General features: G+C 34.7%; 2 protein-coding genes across 5 annotated transcripts in view; one reads left to right on the top strand and one right to left on the bottom strand.

Moving 5' to 3' along the window:
• LOC126771725 (insulin receptor substrate 1) overlaps positions 1 to 11,605 on the top strand; it is a 27,853-nt gene extending 16,248 nt beyond the window's left edge. For all 4 annotated transcript variants that reach the window (XM_050491774.1, XM_050491772.1, XM_050491773.1 and 1 more), the window contains 7 exons: positions 941 to 1,039; positions 1,143 to 1,251; positions 1,415 to 1,603; positions 1,840 to 2,104; positions 2,219 to 2,822; positions 3,207 to 3,330; positions 3,874 to 11,605. In XM_050491774.1, the coding sequence (XP_050347731.1) occupies positions 941 to 1,039; positions 1,143 to 1,251; positions 1,415 to 1,603; positions 1,840 to 2,104; positions 2,219 to 2,822; positions 3,207 to 3,328 (1,388 nt within the window). In that variant the 3' untranslated portion in view covers positions 3,329 to 3,330; positions 3,874 to 11,605. The remainder of the gene's footprint in view (positions 1 to 940; positions 1,040 to 1,142; positions 1,252 to 1,414; positions 1,604 to 1,839; positions 2,105 to 2,218; positions 2,823 to 3,206; positions 3,331 to 3,873) is intronic.
• Positions 11,601 to 16,171, bottom strand: LOC126771741 (serine/threonine-protein kinase VRK1). The gene is made up of 6 exons (XM_050491810.1): positions 15,749 to 16,171; positions 15,601 to 15,670; positions 15,214 to 15,410; positions 14,238 to 14,454; positions 13,247 to 13,417; positions 11,601 to 13,104 (listed from the first exon to the last, which is right to left on the bottom strand). Exons 1-6 carry the CDS (start codon positions 15,971 to 15,973, stop codon positions 12,311 to 12,313), a joined length of 1,674 nt encoding a protein of 557 aa, XP_050347767.1. The 5' UTR covers positions 15,974 to 16,171; the 3' UTR covers positions 11,601 to 12,310.

Genomic DNA, 16,171 nt, shown 5'->3' with positions numbered 1-16,171 from the left:
CTTTTATTTTGCATGTTTTTTTTTCAATATATCCTCAGTTCGATTTAATTGTTTATCTCTTATTTTTAAACGTTTGACTGCCCCTAAGATTAAACTAGACATATTCATTTTACTTAAAAAATTCACAAATGAAAAGCTTTCATGTCGAAAATAAAAATGCAAATGACCATCATCGCAATATTAAAATGTACATAATTCTTATTATATTTTGTAATTTATTGAATGTTCCCAAAACTAAATGCTTATCACCTTTCGATGTCATTAAACTCATAACAAGGTACCTATTGATATTACTATGTAACACCGTGAATCACTAAGCTTAAGCTCAAATATCCCGAATGGAAATTTTACTAAAGCTTAATTCTATCGAGTGTCATGTCTTATCCTTAAATTTTCAATGTGACATCCCATTGTGATAGTGCTTTTGCAACAATAAATCCTCGGTAACTCGACAAACGGTTAGCAAAGTGGTGTCGGATTATAAAATGCCGTCAGTCTCATATGTCGATGGTCTTTTTCATAAGTATTATATAAAAAAAAAATCATACAAAACAACATGTGACAATGAAACGTAACAAGCTGCAACTTGTTCGACCATAAATTGAACCTCACAATATACTCTCTTATGTCGAATTACCGAGGTTTTATTGTAATTTTTATCCATATGTCCTTTTGGGTTACTTGTTCAATAACAAAATATGAAGTGTCGTGAAACTGTCTATTTATTTGTTAAATATAAATTGGTGCTTAATATCTTTGAAATTTGACAGCTACGGTTATTTACCAGCTATATTTCAGCTAAAGCCAGACACGCTTATTAATGGTGTTAAAAAAGCAATATCAAATATTTAATTTTATATAGCTAATTTCAAATAGATTTATTAGTGGAATACGTGATTGTTAAAAAAATAAATCTACAATAAAACATTTTTGTCCTCAGATTCGAGTGCGTTGCGAAAGCGTTGTGAAACGATGCCCTCTCGTGCGAGTTCGTCCTATGAACCCGAGCGACTGCCGCCTCGCGATTCAGAACTTGACGGTAGGAAAAGCCTTTCAATTGTGGACTTTACAGAGAATGAATGAGGACTTAATGTGGGTCTGATGATTTTATAAGCAAACGTGTGATCTTTTTAACTCGTTAGGTTTGGACTCATCGCGCGACGACATCGACTCGATATCGGAATGGTACCGGACCCCGAGGATACCCGAGGAGCCGGATTGTTGTGACATTATGTCGAAGGATTTCATGAGGTAGTATTTTGATAAGAAGGATATATAACAATATATTAAATGTTTGCGTGATTACTAATATTTTGTTTCACGTAGCTAAAGTTTATCCATTTTAAATTTTATATATATATATAGTTTTGGACTACATTTCGGTCGTGTGTAAGCTTATGTTGTATATTTATAGCATGACAACGCGTGGCAGCTCCATAGCGCACTCGCGGACGTCGTCGATGGGCGCCGACGAGCCGGATGTCGCCGAGGCCACCTTCCCCGACGGGTACCTGCCCATGGCGCCCGGACACGAGCCGCTGGGTCTCGTCTCCTCCAGTGGATCCGTCTGCAGCGGAACGCCTTCCACCGATCCTAGGTTTAGGTAAAATTAAAAGTTAAATCTTTCCAGTTTCTAATTTAATATACTTTATTAATGAGACTTTAGATCGAATAAAAATTAATAATAATTGGTCCATAATCGGCTAAATTATCGATAAAAACGCACAAAAAAAGAAAAGTGATGGTGTTCGAACTCATCTTTTAAAGTCGGTTAAAACAATCTTCTAACTATCAAGAACACGTTAACGAGAAACATGAAACACAACGGTTCCTCCACAGCGAATATCAACTGGAACCAGCCACGGCGCACATCTCGGCGGAGCGCTCCACGCGCGCCTACAGCGTGGGGTCGCGGCCGGCGGCGGCGCGGCCCGAGCCCGCCCGCCTGCGCGCCTACAGCGCCGGCGCGCGCCGCCCGCCCGCGCACCACGCGCACGCCGCGCACAACCACGCGCACCACGCGCACCTCGCGCACCACCACCCGCGCGCCTCCGCCGACGACCTCATGGAGCTCGACTTCTCGACAAACTCGCCGGCGCCCAAGGTACCGCGCGTCCGATGTCGCTCTATATATATTTTCTATCACTATATTTCATATTTGGTGTACTGCGACCGGAGTAGACGAAGTCGGCTAAATCGTTTACAGTGGCCCTCGCAGATGATCGTGGCCCGAACGCCGCCCGGCGCCGGCTTCATGGAGCCGCGGCGCTGCAACGTGGACGAGTACGTGGACATGTCCCCGCGCAACGCGGGCTACGTGGAGATGCGGCCGGGCGAGCGGGCGGGCGAGCGGGACGCGCCCGCCACGCCCGCCACGCCCGCCACGCCCGACGGCTACGTGGAGATGTCGTACGGGCGCGCGCCCACGCGGCCCATCGCCATCGCCGCGCCGCGCCAGGCGCCGCGCGCGCCCGCCGCGTCGCCCGCCGCCGCGTCGCCCGCCGCCGCGTCGCCCGACGACCGGCGCCGCCGCCGCGAGCCGCGCACGCCGCTCGGCTCGCAGACGCTGTTCCACATGTCCATGGAGTCGCCCTCGTCGCCGCCCGAGTCCGACGTGGCCGAGCTGGAGGACGACCACCACTACCTGAGCACGGTGCGCGAGATCTCGGAGGACGGGCGCCGCAGCCCCGAGGCCCGGCCGGCCGACGCCGACGAGGTGTCGTCGTCGCCGCAGTACGTGCAGCTGGTGGGGCCGGAGCCCGATGAGCCGCCCGCCAACCCCACCGCCGCCAAAACCATCGTGCGCCCGGATGACGTCAGAGGTTAGTCTCGCTTACTCATTCGGTAACGAACGAATCGCGCGAAAGATCGCAAGTGAATCTGCAATTGCAAGAATTTTTTAAGTATTTGTACAATAGGGCATTATACAAGTACTTAGGAATTTGTTATTTTTATGAATAGTAAAATTTGAAAAAAATGTTGGAAAATTTAATTTTATAATAGTCCTAATTATAAATAAAATCATTTACTAACATTTTATTTTATTTTCAATTTAGTGAAACTTTTTCAATTTTAGATCGAGCAAAATCGAGAAAGTCATATAGTTGGCTTGTTTTTTCTCTTTTACAAATCTTAACAGATTTAACAAAGTATATTTGTCGACCAAGTCTCGATAGCAATCAGTAAACGTGCGCGTGTGCCCGCAGCGGGCGTGCACTACGCGGCGCTGGACCTCGAGCCGCGCCGCGCGCCGGCCGCGCCCGCGCCGCGCCTCTACACGCAGATCGACTTCCTGCGCAGCGAGAAGTACGCCGCCGACGCCACCTAGCGGTACGTGGCGCCAGGTTCAACTCCATACTTAAATCGCTGGCGACGTTATCATTTGCACGGACGTATTTTAATTGACATTTAATATCATATCACCATTTTATGTACGTGGCGGGAGGTTTTCGTGCAAGTCCGTCTGGGCTGGTTCCACCCACTCGTTATTTAATCTACCTAAAAACAACATTTCTTAAAAAAAGTAAAAGGAATATAACATCATGTTAGTGTCCCATCGCTGGGCTTCGGACGCCTTTCCATTTGATTAAACGATTTGGAGCTTATTCCACCATGCCGCTTCAATGAAAATCAAAAATTCTGATTTTAGTAAAATTAGACACATGCAAGTTTCCGCGTGATGTTTTTCTTCACCGTCAAGCACGAGATGAATCATAAACACAAATTATGCACATAAAAAATTTAGTGTAACTTGCCCGGGTTTGCGATCGTCGGTTAAGACATCCAATGGGCCTCTTAGTGATGCGTATGTTTTAATTTTCAAATCTTTCACTTGTTTTTCATTAAACTTAATTTTTGTCTCTGTACCGACAGTGTAATCACCGAAGGCCGCACTCACGTCGAGGCATCTCGTCGGAGATTCGACTCGTCTCATCTCATCTCGTCTCGTCTCTGTGTTCCCTTTCAATTCAATTTGTACAAATTTTGAACAAAATCAAAATACGATAATGAAATATTGATAATATGTTTTATATCATTGAGATAAATCTGTTGATATTATTTAAATTAATGCGAATATCTATATATATCGCAATTTTATTTTTAATTTGACTATAAATCATTTGTTTACGTTTTGTACGAATTGATATGAAATATTGTGAACAAGATCAAGCGTGCGTTATCATTAATATAAGTGGTATTATTAAGTTTCTTTCTACAAAATTTTATATATTTATATATCAAAATAAGGCTGATCATCCGATTCGAGCACAAGGCAGAAGAAGTATGTTGCGTTTTTAACGAACACGAACGTGAACGTTGAAAACGCGAATGTAATTAGTGTAATTGTATATTATATTATCGCGCTCCTGTGTGCTCTGGACGACCAGCCTCGATTATATTTTTTAAACGATAAGCTTTCTCTTTACATTACTTCTAACTAGTAATCCCTTACAGAGTTATGATTGCACTGTTATGCCAAATTATTATTAGAATATTTAAATTAAATTACTCGTATTTAGAACACCTTACTACTTCGATAACATTTATTGTCGTAAATTTTATTCAAATCAAAATGTTGCAACAACTCAATAGTTAAATGTACATATACCCTTGGCCGCAGTTAGGTTGAAGCCACGCATAGTGTAATTTTTAGAAATTTTCGTCGCAATACTCGAGGAATCGAAATCAGCAGCCCATACATTACTGTAACGTACGCTATAGCGTTCAAAGGAATAAAGTTTTTATTTCATTACAATAAGATCCGTTCTTCTCTAACAGTATGACGAGAGGGAACACTCAGCTGAGGCGCTTAACTTAAATATTAACTGCCATTAAGTATAGAAAAGCGTATGATCGTACAATTTGTCCCATACTTACCTACAATGGTAATTTTTTTATAATTATCTTATTACGTTAACTACCTTATTTATCGTTATACACATACAGACGTGATTTGTTTTTTTTTTTTTGCATTTTGACTACGAACGGTCTACAAAAACCTTGGAACCATTTGATTCGAGTCCCTTTTAAACATATTCCTACAGAGGTTCAATGATAATTAAAAAATTAAATTGAGAATCGATTTATTATTCTATAATCAATACTGTTGCAGTAGTTTTATGTAAATTCTCAATATCGTTATAATATTGATTGGACAACACATTGGATGATATGATTTAAAATATTAATTTCGGATATTGTCTATGGAAATTTTAAAACATTCCTAGCTACAAAAAATACCGTATGAGGTACGTTTATAGGGCAGAGGTTTCAAGTCTTGATTGTTTTTTTTTTTTTCTTCAAAAATCATAAGTAAAATGTGTAATTTTTTTAATTGATTCATGTATAGTTTCGCATATCGCTTGCTTCTGTTTCCGTGATACGATTCGCTGTGTTTCTATTACTGTCTGTATAAATATAAGATCGAAATGTTTCTAAGTCCACGCAAGTCTTACATTAATAGTTATTGAACGTATATGTATATATTATATATGTGTGTACGCATTTTTATAAGTGTGCGTGTCATTCGTTATTTTCTCGGTTAATATATAACAATCTGATGATACATTAATTCGTACAAAATACGTTTAACATAATTAATTATAAATCAAATATGTAATTCGTTTTATCCGTTTGAATATTTTAATTATGATAATATCGTTCAAACTCTAGTACAATCGCGAATACAATTTTAAGGATATATTAAGGAAATAATTCAAATACTTCTAGTACGTTGTTAATATCCGATATATATAAATAGACACGTGACTCGATCGTGGATTACTCTTATATATAAATTCGACGATGCTAAAAATAATGCCTACCTTTTCTTACACTGTAAGTAAGACAAGGACAGCGCTATTCTTAGTCGAGTTTTATAATAATGTTATCCAATTCGGGTTAGGAAATAGTAAATATTAATGTTAAATACGACAACGGACGATTGGGGACGAGAAATGTGTACGTAGTGTTTTTTCATGTAATGGTATTGTTAAAGATGTATTCTAAACATTATATTTATATAAAAAACTAGTTATTTATCGATACTTATTAATATCACTGTTTTCAATCGACGCAAACCTGCAACGTACTTTCAATATTTTTTTTAAACATATAAAACCTCTTTTATTTCTCATAAAATAAATATTGTAACATTCATTTATTCCTTAGAGTTATGTTAAATTAAGTGATACCTAACATGCCGGCTGATGATTAAATTCGAACAAACAAAACAATCCAGTGTAGTGCACATTTCTCAGCCTCGCCGTTGTCCTTAGTCGATAAAGCAACGGTTGTGAGAGAGGCCTAATGTAGTTGATTCAGTTCATGCGTTCCAGATAATACTACCTGTTGTGTTCCTAGGGTACTGTTTAAACCACTGTGCAATTTATACCACGACGTTTTTCAAATCGAGTTATGTCTACATTGTTATCGTTTGTTATTGGTTGAAACTTGGCTATATTCAATTCATTAATACAATTTTGAATTAGAAAAAAAAAAGCAAATTTTTTTTTTGTGGATACTCATAAAAACAAATTAATTTGATTAACGTGCTCATATTTAAACGTAAACGAATTATATGTGTATGTATACATATATAATAAAAAAAAAATGGATTGTGTAATATGGAGTACTGTGTGTGTGCAAAATTATAAATCAATCGGTTTGATGGAATTTTCGTAAAGTACAGTTACAAAATGTATTATATACAAACAGGTATAAATAAAAGCTTGTAAAAATTTGCCTTGAAATTTTGCAACGTTTGATAAATGTACTCTTTTTTTAACATAATTACGTCATTATTAAGGGTTATTTTTGTAGCTATTGATTTGAATGGACATATCTTCTGTTTCATATTTATTCTGAATTTGAGGAAGAGAGAGAGAGAGAGAAAGAGAAAAAGGACAAGTCGATTCTGAATAGATTTGGCAATTCTTCAAACGTCGTTACCAATATTTGATTTTAATAATAAATATATTTTAACAAATTATTCTCGTATATTCTATGACTTTCAGGGTACCAAATGACATTAGCCAAGTTTTATACCAAATTAAACACCTGAGCTTGCCCTTTATTGTTCATAATTTGTTTACAATAAGTTTACTTCTTGCCTCCTTTGTTTCCAAAACTTATTCCGATCGATACGAAAGTACCGGATTTGTCGTTATAGAAAAATGAAAACGTAAATATGTGTTTACATGTGTTATATAAAAACTACTAAAATGTACGGTTTTTGTGTACAAATCGTTTAATGATTAAACGTTAGTACACCTAAGTACTCGAAAATAAAAGTTAGTAGACACAGATTTTATTCTGTCGTGTGCCTTAAAGTAGTCACAAATTTTTCCATGAACACTGCATTTTGGTCTTGGCGACCATTCACGGATTTAGTTTAGGGGATATAATTAGAATTAATACAATCGAATTGAAGTAAAAAAAAATTTCAAGCGATGCAGAAGGTTTTTTTTTATTTGTGCCGCGTATGACGCGCCGTTTGTTAGTAGGTTGCGTTTTTGTTCCTAATTGCGATTTGTAAATCTTATTACCATGGATTTTTTTTTTAATTATGTGTTAGGTTAGGGCTTTCGTTCCAAGATTTTGCGATATTTTTTTTTAATGTTAATCTTAATGTTTTTTTTAATGTTTATGTTGATCGGATACATTTGTATCATTTGTTTTAAAACACTTGTCTATATGTTGACGGATTATATAAAAATATGTATGTCGATGTATAATCAATAAAATCGATTTATTTTACTTTTCACCTGATAGTAAACCCACCCATGTAATCGATGACTGTTTAATAACAATTTTTACGCGTTAAAATTATTGTTGGTCCTTCGTGACCGGATCGCGCTTTTTTTTAAATTTGTTGGTTTTGAAATTTGTGATCTAATCAAATTAGACATGTATAGGGTGAAACCCGCCGTTCGAATGAAATTTGAACAATAAAAATCTTCTGCTCGTCACACACCATAAAGTACAGGCTCAGGCGCGTGAATTATGTGTTCAAACAAAAAATGGTTTTATTTAATACTGTTTACACGGCAAAATAACTTTTATTATAGTAGTATTTTTGCAACAATGTTGAGATATTTAAACACAATGGTGGATATTATTAGTGATTTTATTTTTCCACATTGAAATAGTCGTACGTGTTGATAAGGTTTATTTTCGCACGCACCAGGGTTTTAAATATATATATATGTATATAAATAATTAGAGTGGAAGTGTTCCATGGTCGTAAAAAAAAAAACTTTAGAAATGTGAAAATATTTTAGTGTAATTCTGAAAGATGTATTTTTATTGGGACATTTCTGCTCTACATGATGAAATCCATTAATAGGTAGTTTTAATAGAATTATATATTGTTTGTTGCAAGTTAACGCATGCAACGGCTCTCATAATAAACATAAACAGGTTTTTTATATAAGTACATGTATGAAAATTTACAATAACAAAATTAACAATATCCCGAAAATTACAATAGATAAGACTATACAAAATATTTTTTTAATTATTATCGGCTGTTGTGTGCGTTGTAATAGCAAAAATATTCGATTAAGATATTATAATAACGTTTAAAAATATTTTAAAAAAAAAAACATGTGTTATATTTATACCTTTAGTGTAACTTTGTCGCGTGTATAACGGCGCAAGCGCAGCGTGGTTGCCGTCGCAAAGTTTTTCAAATCCCGCCGGTAAAACGTTATTTTAAATAAAGTGCAATTAATATAAATAGATGCCTCTGATAGTACCAATTATACAAACCGCTATAAGAAATGCAAAATGGATGTTACATTCCGACAGAAGCGATTCGACTAGTCTAGTGTGTTCAAATACTTGATAAATTGGTAAATAGCTTAGTTACAATATAGATTATACGCTTTTGCCGCGCTCGAAACAAAATTAAATCATTTAAGAGAACTATGTAAAGTAATGGGACCTGTATAATAATGCCTGACTGAGTTAACACCAAATTTTTATATAAAAAGTTATTTATTACGACCCCACGGAACGCGTGGGATGCCTATTTTCTTGTAATTGTAAATTATTAACAATTTGACCGGAACTTATCACACTGATCGGACGTGGTGAGCGGTAACAACCTATTTAGAGCTAAACGCAGTCACTGACGTCACGAACGCGTGACGTCAGCATCTATCATGTTGTATGTTAGACATTTGGGTTCTGCTATACTCCAATGTAGTAAGAGAAGCGGTGTGATACGATCCATAGACTTTCCTTGTGTTTAGATAACAATTAATAAATCGTAAGCTTTAAAAGAATCGTCAGAAAACTATTACCGCTTGTCTTGTATAATATTCATTAGAAAACATTTTTGGATATTAGTTTCGCCAAAAAAAAATTTTTTTTTTTTTAATATTAAATTCAATTAGCGTACTCAATGATGAAATCATTTTAATACTGGCCACGTGTGAAGGTATTTGTTTTAACTTAGTACAATTTGGCAGAGCCATTGTTTAATTTTTATTTATGTATAAATGTCTTTAGAAGAATTTGCTCCGAGAATGAGCCACGCGCGTCGTTTAGTTGTGACCGGGGAGAGTCGTGACTTGACACATCATTTTAATACAAAAGTGAAAGGAAAATCAACCTGTTAAATAGTTTATGTATATACATAATGTAGAGGTGAGGATTTGCTCATATATACGGAGCTGTCTTTTTTTTTCATAGTATAGGTAGGCGGATGAGCATTTGGGCCACCTGATGGTAAGTGGTCACCAACGCCCATAGACATTGGCATTGTAAGAAATGTTAAACTTCGCTTACTTCGGCAATGCGCCACCTTGGGAACTAAGATGTTATATCCCTTGTGCCTGTAATTACACTGGCTCACTCAAACCGAAACAACCAAAAATACCGAGTACTGCTGCTTTGCGGTAGAATATCTGATGAATGGGTGGTACCTACCCAGACGAGCTTGCATAAAGCTCAGTAAAAGTGTCTAGAAATATGTAGCAAAACATCTATTCAAAATATATGACAAAATAAAACAAGTTCGATTAGTAACGGATTGCAATAACAATATCATCTTTTACGCGACTGGTAAGGAATACGGACTTTGACTTTTGCTACATCCTTTTCGGCATACTTCATTGATTATCGTCAATTTCAGACTTATAGCTCACTAGCTCCAATCTTAGTGGTCGTAAAATTATTACGAGAGCAGCTCCTCACCTCTACATATAAGTATGAAGTAAATACAACTTGATTAATGCCAAGATATATTAAAAATTATGCTCTAAGCAGAATTTTCGACATACATTATCTAAAAGCAAAACATAATGTCTTTTTTTCAGTGTTAAGTTCAAATATTTGAAATTAATAGTTTTCTAGTCGTAAAACAAAATGATTTTGTTTCTGATAATATATATTTTTAAGATTTCTCGTGTTTTTTTTTGTCAAGTCACCATTCTCCAGCTTTATTAGATAAGCCAGTACGCAGATAGCTAGTGCCACCTCGCAATTATGTAGAACGTGTTAGTTATACATAGTATATACTTTTACTTTTATTCCACTTAGAGATAAGAATTGAGTTGTATACTAGGAGTAAGTTTGGACGGGTACGGAATATAAGGATAATTTAATCTTTATTATGTAGATCGTTGAAGAAGCTCCTTTTAAAATATGCCACACACAATATTTTATAAAAAAATAAAATATATACCAAATTATATTGAAAAAAAAAAAAATTATTTACTAGCACAAAGTTTATAGAGCCATATCGGCAAGGTCACAAAACGAAAAATGATTGTTTATTATTATTTTTTTGCATATTCTAAAAGGAGATTTTGGCGTCATTTACATTGCTGAGAAATTGTATTTTAATTACATCGAAAGCTAGTGTGAATGCGGCCTTATTTAATCTTATACATAATGTGTTATTGTAAAACTCCTTACAACAGAGGTCATGACAAAGTGGAGTTTTCGATATCTATACTAGTCCCATTGCAAGTTAAATAGATTTTGCATAAAAATGTTCCTGTAACGGCGTAAATAGTTGTTTTATAATGTTTAATAGTAAGTGTACTGAATGTCTAGAACGTTTCGTGTCGTGCTGGGTGTGTACGGTACCTAAGAACGAATTCGATGCTATGCTGCGAAGGCTTATTGGAATAAAACTGCGCAGCCGATCGTGAAACTTCACGTAACGACACAAGAGCTAAACTACTCTGCACGGATACGGCTATCGGTGGCAAATCTATGAGGTGGCGCTGAGTGAGTTATGTTTGGAAAAAAAAAGATTATATTTTTTTACAAATGGTGCTAATGTTTTGTGTTTTAGTCAATAATAGCTTGACCGCTCGTACTGCCACGGTAGGGGAAGTGAGGGAGAAGGGCCCGTTGAGAACGGCCCGCCCATATCACAATGAACCTAGACTTAGCGACATCACTCCACAAACGTATTAAGTTAGGTGTACGTTAGCTTTTGTAACTCGCAGTTCGTCGCGAGCGCGCCGATGTCGGCGACCGATGTTATGTTTATTGAATTTCTAAATCTAATTTTTTGGTACGTTACATTTTGTTTACTTTCATATTACGATTATATTGTAAATAAAAATAAAAGCTTTGGATTTGATATTGTTTTTTTTAATTACCCTCGTACATTTGTGTTATTAAAAAAGATCATATTTTTTTTTGTTTAAAATACTGTTTATTTTACATGATAATATAGAAACCTGAGCAAATACATACATTAGATAAAAACAACAACTTCAAATGCATCATTAACATAATCACACAAGTATATTCAACGCCAATAAAGTTTGTTGGTTATTTCATTGCAATGGTTTTTTTAAAATAACAAAGATGTTTAAATCTCCCTAAAAATAGTTATTACAAATATAACGATATTTTCACTATTCGACGTATTTAATGTAAAACATTCTTTATTGGCGCGAAAAATACACAACTCATTCAAAAGTTAACTAACTATACGATATAAACGATAAAATTAACGTAAACTTATGCACAATCTGGCAAAAACATTATTAATTTAGAATTTCTGAACGATATAGAAAATTAATCATTTTCTAAAATTGTTACATGAATTAAAAAATATAAATGCCAAACATCCTGACTGGTCATCAATGTCATCTCTTGCGTCTATGGTTTTTAATATTATACTATTATTAAAATGTATATTACTTAAACACAAATGTTTCTTATATCAATTATAATCATTTTTGTATTTAATATTTGTGATATTCATGGTGGGAATGGAATATTGATTATGGCAATTTATATCAAACGTAAAAAATTAATTCTACTACTTATGGCACAGTTACTTCGGCGGCGATCGTCCATTAAGTACAGCAGGCGTGTTTTTCCACGACTTCGTTTTTGGTTTTACGGTAACTTTTTTCTTCACAACTCTCTTAACCGTCACTTCCTCATCTGACAATAAGTTTTTTTTCGATCTCGTCCGTTTTTCTTCAATAGTAAACGAATCATCAAATATATCTCCGCTCGAATTCGGAGATTCGCTGATCTTTATTCCTCTTATTTTTTTCTTTTCACCTATAATTTCAGAAATGGGACTATCAAAAGAGACTTGTCTCGAATTAACTTTTGGTTTTTCAGCAGACGTTTGTGTCGAAATGTTTGCGTGGTTTTTCTTTGCAGGCGGCGTTGCTTTTGGCGCCATCTTCGTTTTTTTCACTTTTACCAGGACGGCGGGTTCTACCGATTTCCTCTTCTTCGATCTCGTTGGGATTTTTTCTATACTTACTACATCTGGTTCTTCGTTTTCAGAGTTTTCTTCTGTGACAACCGCCTTCGTTGGTGCTTTTTTGCGTCGTTTTATTAATTTTAAGTCCCCGTTTTGTTTTGGTGTATTCTTTTTGAGGACTTTTTCTGTTGTTTCATCTTCTTCATCAGAGTTTAGTTCTTCACTATTATTCTTATCGTCCACTCGGGTCGCTTTCCGTTTTTTTGTTTGTTTGAATTCCATTTTACTCGTCTTTACAATCCCTTCTGATTTAAGGTAACTTTCAAACAACTGCCGACACTTTGTATAATCTACATTATCTTTTGGTTTCAATGAGTTGATGTACTCAAAGTATTTGATTAGAGCTTCTAAAAAAAAGAACATTTTTATAATATTTTCTTGAAATAAAAACAGAATCTAATAAAAAACATTATTATTTCATGAACACTGAGTAATTATGATATATTTTGATTTTATATAAAATCCATTCATTTTGTAGAAATTACTAACCAGGTACATTAGTGAATTGTTTTATTTCATTTCGTATGTTTTTCATGAATGTCTCCTTTAAGTTTTGAACGGATTTGGGTTGTTTCAAGCTTTTCTCCCATGGCAGTTCTCCCACCAGCCATTGTAGCATGTTGTAGCCGAGTATTTCAAGATCACCTCGCATAGTTGCCACTGTAAAACAAACAAGTGTTAACCTGCATCTTTATGTTAATAACTACATTTTACTTGAATGTATAAAAGATAGTCAAAACTAAGTGAAACTGTTTTTTTTTTATAAATACCTAAATAATTACACAAAACCAAGATATATAAAGTTTTAAGAGATCAAATGTGTAGTTAAAAAAAATAATTTTTAATAGTAAATAACATGAGGTCTGACAAAAGATTTTTTTTAAAACAAATGTATCAAATAAAACACGGTGATTAAAGGAATTGATTATGGAAGGGCCCAGCTATCCACCCTTTTTCCAGAATAATTCAATTTTTCATTTAGCTAGTGACAGCTGGCCTTTTTGTCTACATTTATATTGCCTTACAAGGTAAATAACTTTATGCAAGCAAATATTCAAGTATTCAATAGCACACAACGGTAAACAAATATAGCACAAAATTTTCATAGCTTTTTGCTTTGTTAAGAACATATTTCAACTCAAACACTTACTGTAAACAGAACATGTACAAATATACTAGATGATTTCTGAGTGCTAGAATTAGTCTTTAATGTAATTTTATTTACCTAGCTTTATATTGTAAGCATAAATTTCTAAGCATGGAAACTTTTATTTTTAAATTTCGTCACACATTTGTCTGTTCTTAAGGTCCTAACTTAGTGACTGACGTACATATATACATATATAATTATTGTAGAAATACATAACACACTTGTGGTGGGATTCAAACTTGCAACCCCAAAGCGTAAGGCAGGGTCATTGCCAACTGTACGAATAGGCCGGTCAATCTTATGCTGTTTTAACATCATGAATTATCTTACCTCCTAAATGTGCATCACGGCTTGTATATTCAATGGTTCCATTGTGGGCACATTTAGGGTCAGGTTTGAACTCTTTCTCATTGACCCTTGTGGCTAGACCAAAGTCCACAAGATATGCCTGGTTCTCGGTTCCCTTCTTGAGACCCATAAGTATGTTAGCTCCTTTTATATCTGCATGAACGTAACCCTTGCTGTGTATGTATTCTAGCACATCTAGCTGGAAGGATAATGATTATAATAACAGTTGAAGCAAAAATATACACATTTATTTTTAAAAAGAATATATGTTTTTTAACCATTGCAACATACATAACAGAAAGTAAATGAAACACCTTGAAGGTGAATTAAATATTGCATAAAAATTTTTATTAAAATATAAGATTAAGTAATAGAGATCAATTAAATTTAGTAAGTTTATTAGTTATTAGAACATTAAATTCCATGATTTTCAAGGATAATATATTCCATATATACCAATATAATTTATGTTTGATGAGTTTAATGACTGGTTATCTATTTATATGTAAAAGAATAACTGACTGACTGACATAAAAACTCACAAACTGGGGTAGAGCACTATGAAAATTTGCATATTCCTTTTACATAGTAGGTTAACAATGAGAAAGGATGTGTAAAAGTCCTAAGGTCAGTGATGTTATAAAGGTTTCTTCATTTTTGAAGAAAGAGCTATACAAATTGTTATTTATCAATTGAGAATTATGACGTGAGGTAAAGCAGCAGCTAAAGTGCCCGTTATACATGTAAAGTCTCATTAGCCATAACCACTTCTACCCAAATTATTACTTGGTTGGAATGAAATATATATTCCTAAATACCCATTGATAAGACATCGAAGAATACAAATCATTTAGGATTTTTGAATATAAGAAAACAAATCTTAAAGCAAATTCACATTTTTATATATAAGTAGAGATATATTACATTGAAAACCTACAACATATTTTTAAATACAAACCATTTGTAATCCTAACTGGAAGACAGTAGCTGGCAGAAAACATCTTCCAGCTTCTTTAAAGAGGCTCCAAACATCTTTGCCATACCTCTCTAGAACTAAATACCTGTATTTTTCACCTTTGAATTCATGGGAACCATTCCCATAGTATGATGGCATACCTAGTGTACTTAATTTCCTTGCCTTCATGAATTTTGCAACTGAAATAAAGAAAAAAAACTTTAAAATTATATTTAAAGACTGATTCAACAAATACTTATTAAAATTTGATGTTTTTACTTTGAAATCATTCATTCCATAGCAGGAAATATGTTTTTATTTTTGAACAAGCTGTGGTTTGTATCTTTCATGCTATATTCTAATAAGAATTTTGATTTAATCTGAACTTACTGTCATCTTTGCTAGCATTCCTAATATAGAAATGCTTTTCTACAAATAGGGGGCCATTTTCATGTGGTTCCTGTTGGATAAAAATATCAATTTTAATTGTTATCACTAACAGTAATGGAAATGTTAGATATATAGATTTATTACTTACTATTTTAACTACATAAGGGTAACTAGAGGTTTTCTTGGGCGAACTGGTGTGTTCGCATGCTGAATATATTTCACCAAAGCCGCCAACTCCTATCGAAGGGCCGATACGCCATTTCTTTTTAGATATATTATCATTTATAACCTCGCCAATAGGGATAGGTGCTGGCATTTTATATCCATTAGTTTTTTTCTTTGGCTGAGCCGCTTTTTTCGCTTTTCCGTTCATTTTGAAGTTAAAGAAATTATCTCACTTGCAATTCATATATTACTAAGTTCTATCACAATTATTTATATTTTAAATTAAAACGTAATTAATATTTTATTAGTCTATTATTTTAAATTAATACAATATTAGTTTAATCAAACAAAAGTGAGCGTCGTTGTTGATCTACGATAGGGATGTCACATTTCACGTTCACGCAAG

Source organism: Nymphalis io, chromosome 11 (genome assembly GCF_905147045.1).
Source record: "Nymphalis io chromosome 11, ilAglIoxx1.1, whole genome shotgun sequence".
Taxonomy (NCBI): Eukaryota; Metazoa; Arthropoda; class Insecta; order Lepidoptera; family Nymphalidae; genus Nymphalis; species Nymphalis io.
Note: the sequence above shows the minus strand (reverse complement) of the source record. Positions and strands in the feature narration are given on the sequence as shown.